Raw genomic sequence first — 10,093 nt, forward strand, 5'->3', positions numbered from 1 at the left:
CATTGATGTATGGTTTGTTAGGATAGGACAATATTTGGCCGAGATACAAATAATTTGAAAATCTAAATATTGAGAAAACTGCCTTTAAAGTTGTCCAAACAATGTCCTTAGCAATGCATATTACTAATTAAGTTTTAATATATTTACAGTAGGAAATTTACAAAATATCTTCATGGAACATGATCTTTACTTAATATCCTAATGATTTTTGGCATAAAAGAAAAATCGATAATTTTGACCCATACAATGTATTGTTGGCTATAACTGCTACAAATATACCCGTGCTACTTAGGAGTGGTTTTGTGGTACAGGGTCATATATATATATATACACACACACAACTCTGCACCTTTGCCAGCAGTAAGACGAGTTAAACAGCTCTCACACAATTACAATTCCCTTAGGCCAGATGCACCCATTTATCAGTGAGAAGAGACTCGAGCACCTCTTTCAGGTTTGCAGGACAAACCGGTTATTCAAGTTTTCCTCCAAGAGCTCAAATCAATCAATATACAAAACTGGATGTGGCTGGAACAAGTTAGCAGTGATAGCTGCACAATAACTCAAACCTTTCATTCACCAAAACAGTTCTTAATTGTTCAAAATGTGTGATTTATTTGACAACCATTAACTGTTTATCTTTCATAAGAAATATTTGTTCAACACGACTCCACATAACATAAGACAAATCTGAGGCCAGACAGCTGTTTGCTCAATCCTGTCTCAGCAATGCATGAGATCTAAACACCACAATATAAATGAACAGTCTTAATTCTGAGATTGATGTCAGAGTCCACAGACTCGTTGTTCCTGTGAGAAACACAGCCTTTGCCAACCACCATCACCTTTAACAAGCCATGTTATTGGATATAATCACAGTTTAACACGACGGTGACAAATTCATCTTGATCTTCATGATCTTTGCACAAACCACAGTGACAAAGAAATGACAAATGGTCTAGACACAGAAATATTTTGCAGGTGGCACAAGTAAAATAACTGATTTTGTTCATTTCGCAATCAGCTTCCTGATATCAATAACTAATGATGGGAGAGATATCAGAATCTCTCTGAGGGCAACACTGCTAATACAGCAGCTGAATGAGAGCTGTGAATCCAATCGGAGCATAGCCTTCCAAAATGCACTTGTGTGGATTTTTACAGCCAGGTTTCATTTAATAATTAAATATTTAGGGAAAAAATGGAAATATTGCATTACAGTATATATACAGGCAGAAGAGACCATTTGGTAATATATTAAGTCATATTTAAGTCATTTTCATGTTTGCAGGGCATGAATGATCCTAAGATTCAGAATGATTCCATTTAGAATACCTTAAGTAATAGTAATCCAGTAACTCTGCATTTTTGTGTTTTAACACTGGTTTCTTAAAGCAAGATCGAGGCAGATAAGCACAAAAAACAGGAATGACAATCCAAACGAATTCAAACAACTGATGGATGGCTGTTGACGTAATACACTATGTGGTGATTTGGAAGACTTTGGAGTCTTCATTTAATGTGGGATCCTCTGGCATTCTAACACCAGTTTGCTTGGTCCCTTTAATGGCATCATTTCCCTCCAAGCACAACACAAAAAGCAGCACAAACATATCCAGAGGTTTTCTCATAAGACACACACTCCCACACATACGGAGGAGCCTCACACACATCCACACAGACCCAACATCCTCACTTCTCTCTCCAACTCATTCATGACCGATACACGATATATGAATTCAACAACCCAGCAGTCACTGGTGCTCTGGCTTTGTACACTTTATATCACATAATATATTTATATATTCCATGTAAATAAAATTTATTAAATAGGCTTGGGGGCAAATACATCGGAGAGAATGCTGTAAACGTTAAAGCAGCCCGTGGTTTAGTTCATCAATGGCTTCGTCTCCCACCTTTGGAGCCCGATCACAGTCAGGGAACCCAAAGGAGAACATTCCGGATCGGAATGGTTCAGCATTCCCTTTGCCCTGCTTTCCAGCTTTCTCACATGCAGATCTCCTGCTTTTCCTGTCAACATGGCACTTAAGGACTATAATGCAGCAAATGTGAGCTAGCAGGGAGGGATGAGCTCTTTTCCGTTGATGGACGTGGAACCTCGTGGCCTTCATACCATGAACTCGTTGCTGCCGTACACCACCACCTGCTGGGGGGGCAAGTCTGGATCTCTCTTCTGCCCTCCGCCCATCGGAGGGTCACGGTGCCTCTGAGGTGAGTTCTTGGCACCCTGCAGGCGCTGTTTGCCTTTTTCTGGGTTGAAGGTGCCGCGGCTGGTGAACTGCGGTCTCTCCTCTCCATCATGCTCGGGCTGGTCCAGGCTGTCAGGCGGGCTGGATAGATATAATCGTGTCGAAGGTGATTTGGAGCGCAAACGTAATTTATGGGTTTGTGCAGGTGGTTGCATATAGGAAGACGACACAGAGGAGACGGTAGAACTGGAGTCTATGGAGTCCAGGGATTCAGGCTGCTTTCGCAGAACCCTCCTGCTCTTCCCCTCTGACTTCTTGGGCCTCGCGGCGGCCAGCGCTGGGCCTCGCTCTGTTTAGAGACAAAGAGAACAGCAATGGGAGGTGCGCTGGAAAATCATTAAGCACCGATGCTGGGGAGTAAAGTACTTGAAGTTCTGACAGTACTATCTTAGTTTTGTTTTCCACTAGTGTGACAGCAGGCCACTGACATTTAAGCTAGAGTAGCTTTTCCGGTTTTAAAGTGACAAAACACTGCATTGCTGGTTTTTATGTCCTTGTTTGGCACACAGCTTCACACAGTCGAGTAAAACACATTCTTCTAAAATACTCTCTTATGTATAGTATTGGATGTCTGATTCACTTGAAATGAATCTGTTTGTTCAGTTGATTCAGTAAATAAAAAAAAAAATTAATTTAAAAATAAATTACAGTAGCTTTTTTTCCTGTAGCTACAGTACTTTTTTTACTTGTCTGAACTATTTTGAAACCCACATGAAATCTAAATGTTCAAGTTCAGGTTCATTTATTTATAAAGCACATTTAAAAACAGCCACAAGACTGACCAAAGTGCTGTACATAAAAATCAAACCATAGAACAGAAATAATAAAACATGAATTTAAAGACCAAAAGGAATGACAGATAAACATTCTGAAGACAGAGTAATAATCAAGAGCATAATACAATGTAATGAGAATGGGATATTAGTAGGCCAGATCGAACAAGTGTGTTTTTAAAAGTGACTTGAAAGTGGATAGGAATGGATTTTCTTTAAAGGATTAATTCAATCAAAAATAAAAACTGTCATGTTGTTCAAAACCCATTTACCATATTTGATATGCTCTCTTTGATAGCGCGTTGATCAGTGTTTATATGTAAATAAACACCTAAATTATGTGTGATATAAAGCAACTGTGTCTCATAAGAAGACTTGGATTAAAACACTGGATTAAATATGAATTACTTTTTAATGTTTTCATGTGAAAATGCAGGGCATTTGTGACATTAAATGGATGAGCAAACATTATGAGAGAATACTAAAAATATCTTCAAAACACAAACTAAGATGAACAAAAGTTTTCTGGGTTTGGAACGTAAATGATGACAATTTGATTTTTTGGGTGAACTTCATTAATGATTGTTCATTACTTCAGGTTTAGTTTTAGAACAATTTATCATTGCACGTTAACTCCCAAAACAAACAAACACAAACAAAAAATTTTTGTTTTTGTTGTAAACACTTTCTCTTCCTCTGTCTGAAATGGCTCCACTGACATCAATCGCTGGGCTGCACGAGTTATTGGATAATATAACCAAAAGCAAACACAGCTATTTATGTATTGTACTGATCTTTTTCATCATCCAATTAATTGCAAAATCAAACCTACATCTATTTTTGTTGCGTTTCCTGTTGTACTCAGAAATGCATTGTAAAAGTAAAATGGAAAATCAGATTACGTGGATTAAAAAGCAGCATGTAGTTTGAAAACAATGTATTCAAATAGCTTCACATTTAATAGGAACTTTCAGTAGTGACTCACCAAAGAAGTCCGAAGTGGCTCCCTCAGAGTCCACATTCAGGTTTTCAGAGCTGTCTGCGGTGCCTATAGAGGCCTCTGACTCCAGAGTTTCATCATCAGATGCCCGCGGCTCCAAAGCAAGCATCTCAAACGTCAACTCCTCCCTATGAGGTGAAGATCAAACAAATCTCAGTACAAACCAGAATAACTGTGTACTTCTACATAATTTTAAAAAACAGCATTTTTGATAATTAATTCGGGGTAAATTTGTCTCAGCAGTATCATCAAACACTATATGGTAAAATAACAGTTCATATTGCTTCCTTCTATTAATTACAACTGACATAGAAGGTCAAGTCCTTTGTACTTTGCGCCCTGGCTGTATACTGCACATTATATTTAGCAGGTCCTCTGGGGTATTTCGTACTACACAAGGAGCATAGTAGTACGATGATATGTAATTCCACCCTATTACACCCTTTGAGTATTAATATTAATAAGTTTAATTAATAAGTTAATGCAACCAATCCCAGAAGCTAAAACGGGTTCTCTTACTTCTCTTTCTGGAGACTCTCGATTTGTTCGGTCAGGACTTTCTCTTCCTGCTGCATGGCGACTTGTTGTTGCTCAGAGACTTCTGGATCTCTGCTGGCTTCCTCATCTCCGCTCTCCTGCATCACCTCTGGGGCGGTTGGAGACCGAGGACTCACTGGAGGAGACGGTGTGTGATACCTCACCCTGTGCACCTGGCCCTTACCCTGTCAGACAAAACAAAAAACACAAGACAGCACTATGAGTGGAGGAACTCGAGATATATCAGGCTTTGCTGTAAATACTGCTACAATCAAACAAAGCATTTTCTAGTCTCATTCAGGCTACAGAAACAAAACATGAATACAGGGGCCAAAATGAACATTTTAGTCCCAATGGCAAATGACTCATTAGGCTATTATTTTGTCATTTGATTCACTCATGTCAGTGATGGTCAGAAATGTATTCTTACACAGCAAATGAAACTGTGTGTGTGTGTGTGTATAAGAGTGTTTTTCTTTTTTTCATATAAAATGGACAAAAATAGCCATTAAGTGTTCATTTTGAACCCTGGATGGACAACACAGACTCACTTCAGCCCAAAGCTGTTACCTTTCTGAATGAGTTTGACTGCACATTACCAACCAGAGAAAGCAAAAAAAAAAAAAGTAAATTATTAGGCACATGCAGTGAATGCAACAGAAACATTTATTTTAAAAATTCCCAAGTCATACAGTGCAACATTATGAAAATGTAATTTAACAAGGTGATTTTGTTACCTGTCTAGATTAATAAAGTGCAAAGTGACTAACATCTAAGCTCTCGAGTTTCTTGCTCAAGCGTCTGTATGTCATGATCATGAAGACAGACGGACCACACAGTGCTGGGACGCGGCATACGTGATGACACTTACGGTAACAGCGAGTACATAAATACCTACCGCCGCAGCACTGCGGGTTATGCTCAAAAATCTAACAGCAATTATAACGGGTTTCTGGATTCGAGAGGAAAGGGGAGGGAGAGGAGAGACTGGGGTTAGTGTCAAGACAGAGCTAATGTGGATGATTTACTCAAGTAGGACATGATCTTGGAACAACATCCTTTTTGGTCTTGAAGCAATGTATCTGTCAGATTTTAGGGTTAAAGTGAAGATTATAATTGGGGTTGAAGCGTTATGCTTATCAACCTGTCATTTCCCTCTAATTTTAGTGGTGGGTTTGGTGTAAATTTGTGATTGTGAGATAAGAATGTTGTTCCAGGACCAACACTTATCCAACTTATTCAACTTCCTGGATCAACATCTTTTAATGCTGTAGGTTCAGGAACAATATTCCTGTCAAACAAACCATCCTAACTCTAATCATTAGCTACCTATAAAATAGGAGGGGAAATAAAAGGTTGATAAAAATGTTGTTTCAGGTCCAACAAGGATGTTGATCTAGAAATAGGTTTTGGACATCAGGGTTGCTGCAAACTTTTTACAATCATATTTAAGACTTTTTAAGACTTTTTTAAGACCCAAACAGAGAAAAAATAATACCATTTTTGTACAGCAAAACAAACAGCCATTAACAGTTTTGACATCTGGGTTATGTGGATATTTGTGAAAATATGAAATTCACTCTTAACTCTTACCATGGACCTGCGGATGAATGTTAGTCGGCTCTTGGCTTTGTTCTCCGCAAATTCCAGAGTGCTGATGTCCTTCAGTCTGGCCTTATATTTATTCATCTGCTCGCAAATGATCAGCTCGACACACCTTTGAAAGAAAAAAACAGAAGTATTTTAATCACTACCTGTAACTAAACTGAATTAGTCTTATCAAACTATATGAAGTAAGAGTTGCCCATTACGCTGTGGTTTTCCCAATGTCCTGAACGCTCCGCAAAGGGTCGGTAGTGTCAGGGCAGCGCAGGATGCAGGGAGCAAACACGATAGCCAGCGCATTAGCAGACATGCGGTTTGTTTCCTCCTGCAGGACAATCCTGTAAACAGCAGAAACAAGGCTCAGAACTGCACAAGGCTGTGTTCTAACTATGTATGACATTTCATAGTCAGGACATCCTTTCACTGTTCTCACTAAAGGCCAACATTCTGCACAAAAAGTGGAAATAATAGATGTTATTTTATTATTATTAGCAATAATCTGTGATTTTAGATCAATGAGATTTCTCTGTGGACATGACTACCTATAACGATATAGCAGAAACCACTCTGTAACTTTTTTTGTTGCAGTCATTCTTGCATACATTTTTTGGTGACATGGGAAGTTGCAGTTGCCATCTCACCTGACCAAATGGAAAATAAGGCGCTCCAGAGTGTTCAGATGAGTTCTGCTGAGCTGGTCGATTATAGAGTAAACCCCTCGAATTGCTTCTTTTTTGTCTTGAAGACCTGAAGAGACATTACCATCTATGTTCAAATATTAGTGTATGTCTCCATAAACGTCTAATTTATTTAAACACAGGGGGTCTAGAACAGTACTGCATCCGTAGACTGGCATATAAAATGTACAAAAAAAATGTAGTTTTAAATCTGCGTGTTACTATTATCATTTCATCTGTTCCAGATTTAGAATTTAAAACCTATAAAAAAATTAATATCAAAATTAATCAAAAATAATTACAAATCCAAGACATCAACACAACTTGACAACATCAATACAACCAGTACCAATTTCAATGCGTGTCTCTCACACACACACACACAAATACACAAATACACACACACAAAACTCCCAAATAATCAGGACAAGCAAAAAAAGACACCAAAACTATTTGCCATACTGAATGCTAATGCAATAAGTGTGATAGGTCATGCTTGACAGGGACATCTGCTTACCCATGGCCCGCAGGAATTCCTCATACAGTTCAAAGGTCATCAGAGGATTAGGCAAGTCACGTAACCACTGCTTGAAAACGCTGGCAATGACATTAATATTATAGTCGTCCAGATTCACGCCATTTACATCTGAGGGCAGAAAATAAAAGATTTCAGACTACAGATATAGATACAGTTACTATAGTAATACATCTACTAGATATAGTAGATATATTACTATAAATGGTTAGTAATGTATTGTGGACAAGATATCAGAATCTTGTGTTACAGTAAAAATTTTGAAACATCCTTAAAACAAGATAAATTTATTTGTGAGGTAAAACGGTGTAAGATATTAACATGTTTTCAGAGAACATACAATTTTGTTTATTATATATGTTATATAAGTAATATATACATATGTGCTTAATATAACTTAAGTTATATTATAAGTTTATTACTATACAGTACTCTATGACCTGAGCTGATGTGTCCAATAAAAACATCCAAAATGTGCAGAGCTGGAAAGGCTCCATAAACAGTTATTAAACAGTAAAGCACATTTCTCACTAATTTTAGTGTCTTGTAGCCATATATCATTAGGGCTTTTCACACTTGGAATAGTTAACCCTAGGTCATTCTAAACCCGGGGTAAATGGAATCCTGGGTTTTTTACGCTGCTCTTAATTTACCCAGGGTGAATAATTAATGCTGGGTATTCATAAGATGATGCTTCACACTGTACATTCCTAAACCCTGGGTTAACATTTTTATTTGCATATTTGCGGTGTCAATGTCATTAATTGGACGAACGCAGCACACAATCTGTTTACATAAAGAATCTAGCATTGTGCATCCTTATATATTGCAGACTATACTATCTTAAGTTTTTACTAAGTTTTTCTTGAAATAACTTTTTGATCTAGAAAGAATAAAACTATCTTCTCTCCAGTTCACGCCTTTTACCTTCATCATTTGACTTTTTTTTTTTTTTACACTCAAACAGTGAACCGACTAGGGATGTAACGATTAACCGCGAGCCGGTTGAAAATCAATTCAAATATGTGACGATTCAAATTGTTTGAGATGCTATACAAATCGAGATTCATTTAGAGGTAGGAGTTTATATGAAAGTATGTCTGAAGGGAACTTTAGAAAAGTTTAGATGGTATTTTTTCTTTTCATCTTGCATCTAGTTCATATGTGCAGCGCTTCTTTGTTTACAGCGGAAACGCTTTAAGCGCCACCTGCTGGCAGAGAGTGGTGTTATATTTCAATTTCACAAAGAAATGTGCAGCATTTTGTCCAAGCAAAAATAAAAGGACACAATTTATAATTTGTCTTAAATCTCATTTTGTTAAAATAAATCATGAATCGAATCGAATCGTGCAATCAAAATCGTGATTCGAATCGAATCGTGAGTTGAGTGAATCGTTACATCCCTAGAACCGACTGTTTATACAACACACTGTGTTTCCATAACTGTCCAAAACATGTGAATATGAGACACGTGATTTGTTGGTTGCTAAGCGTCTAGCCCTAGCACTGTAACACCATGTCATTTCACACTATCATTTAAAAACAAAAACATGTCATTTCACACTGCAAAAGCGCTGATAACCCTGCTCCTGAGCAAGATTTTACCTAGAACCCCGGGTAAAAAGTGATGCTAACCGCACTTGAGTGTGAAACATACCTTTACCCGGGTTAAAAGCGGGGCTAAGAACAATGATAACTCAGGATTAAGCGCAGTGTGAAAATCCCTATTTTTGTTCTCGTGTGTCATACCTGTGTCCAGACCCTGTTTCAGCTCCTTAATCTTATTGGTGGATCCAGACTTCCTGTATATCCCTTCTGTGTACAGGCCATGCATCTCAATGTAATTGATAAGTTTCTCGACTACTAAAGGCACCGCTCGCTCATCGTTGGTCAGACGGGACAATTCCACACCAAACTGCCTTGACGAAAGTTCAGGGTCATACTGCACATGGAAAGAAAGAAACATTCTTTATTACAGCCCAAATCACATGAACGCACTTGGCAGGAAAAAAAAAAATCCTTACCTTCTTGCTGCATTTGGTGGTCATCTTCTGACAGCACTTTCTGTGCCACGCATAGCGGCACACTACACAAGACACAGACATCTCATTCATTCTCATTTTCAACGGCAGTACATACGACACAGATATAAAAATTTTAAAAAAAGCACCGCCACCTAAAATAAACTCAATTCAAGTCAACATTCTTCTCTCACTGTAACATGGAGGAAAACATTCTGCTCTACAAAGCCAAACTGTTCTCTGTTCGAGCCGAGAGGCTATGGGCTTGTTGGTAAATAACCTGATTATGTTGAATTGAGTTCAGGGTCACTTTGATGTGGAGACTGTGGACATGAGACTCACGTTTGCAGACACACGCCTTGTCCATCATCCAGATGAGGGAGGAGCAGTACTCGCAGTAGGTGGGAATACTGTATTGAGTTGACTTGAATATGTGGCCGTTGTGTTCCTCCACCTAAAACAAACAAAGGCAGTGTGTCAGTTGATTTCCATGAAAAAACGGAACCGCTAATTCAGTTTACAAAACCTCTGACTGTGATTCCACTCACTATATCAGTATCCTTTTTCCTTCTTTTCTTGCGGTCTGGTTTGGGTGCCTGTGGGAGGAAAAAAGGGAAAAAAAATTGTTTTATAGAATATACTCTCTCTCTCTCTCTCTATATATATATATATATA

The 10,093-nt window shown here is 38.2% G+C and overlaps 1 protein-coding gene across 7 annotated transcripts in view; it reads right to left on the bottom strand.

Moving 5' to 3' along the window:
- Positions 1–481: 481 nt before the first annotated feature.
- The window catches only part of LOC107730155 (unconventional myosin-IXa-like), a 141,529-nt gene continuing 131,917 nt past the window's right edge, over positions 482–10,093 (bottom strand). For 5 of the 7 annotated variants that reach the window (XM_016540899.1, XM_016540894.1, XM_016540898.1 and 2 more), the window contains 12 exons: positions 9,967–10,014; positions 9,761–9,872; positions 9,422–9,483; positions 9,147–9,339; positions 7,380–7,508; positions 6,827–6,932; positions 6,392–6,523; positions 6,174–6,297; positions 5,151–5,168; positions 4,563–4,765; positions 4,029–4,171; positions 482–2,559 (listed from right to left, as the gene is read on the bottom strand). In XM_016540899.1, coding sequence (XP_016396385.1) covers positions 2,129–2,559; positions 4,029–4,171; positions 4,563–4,765; positions 5,151–5,168; positions 6,174–6,297; positions 6,392–6,523; positions 6,827–6,932; positions 7,380–7,508; positions 9,147–9,339; positions 9,422–9,483; positions 9,761–9,872; positions 9,967–10,014 — 1,701 coding nt within the window. In that variant the 3' untranslated portion in view covers positions 482–2,128. The remainder of the gene's footprint in view (positions 2,560–4,028; positions 4,172–4,562; positions 4,766–5,150; positions 5,169–6,173; positions 6,298–6,391; positions 6,524–6,826; positions 6,933–7,379; positions 7,509–9,146; positions 9,340–9,421; positions 9,484–9,760; positions 9,873–9,966; positions 10,015–10,093) is intronic. The other 2 variants (XM_016540901.1, XM_016540897.1) reach the window with 1 other exon arrangement.

Source organism: Sinocyclocheilus rhinocerous, unplaced genomic scaffold, assembly GCF_001515625.1.
Source record: "Sinocyclocheilus rhinocerous isolate Xijiao unplaced genomic scaffold, SAMN03320098_v1.1 scaffold36, whole genome shotgun sequence".
In the NCBI taxonomy this organism is placed as follows: domain Eukaryota; kingdom Metazoa; phylum Chordata; class Actinopteri; order Cypriniformes; family Cyprinidae; genus Sinocyclocheilus; species Sinocyclocheilus rhinocerous.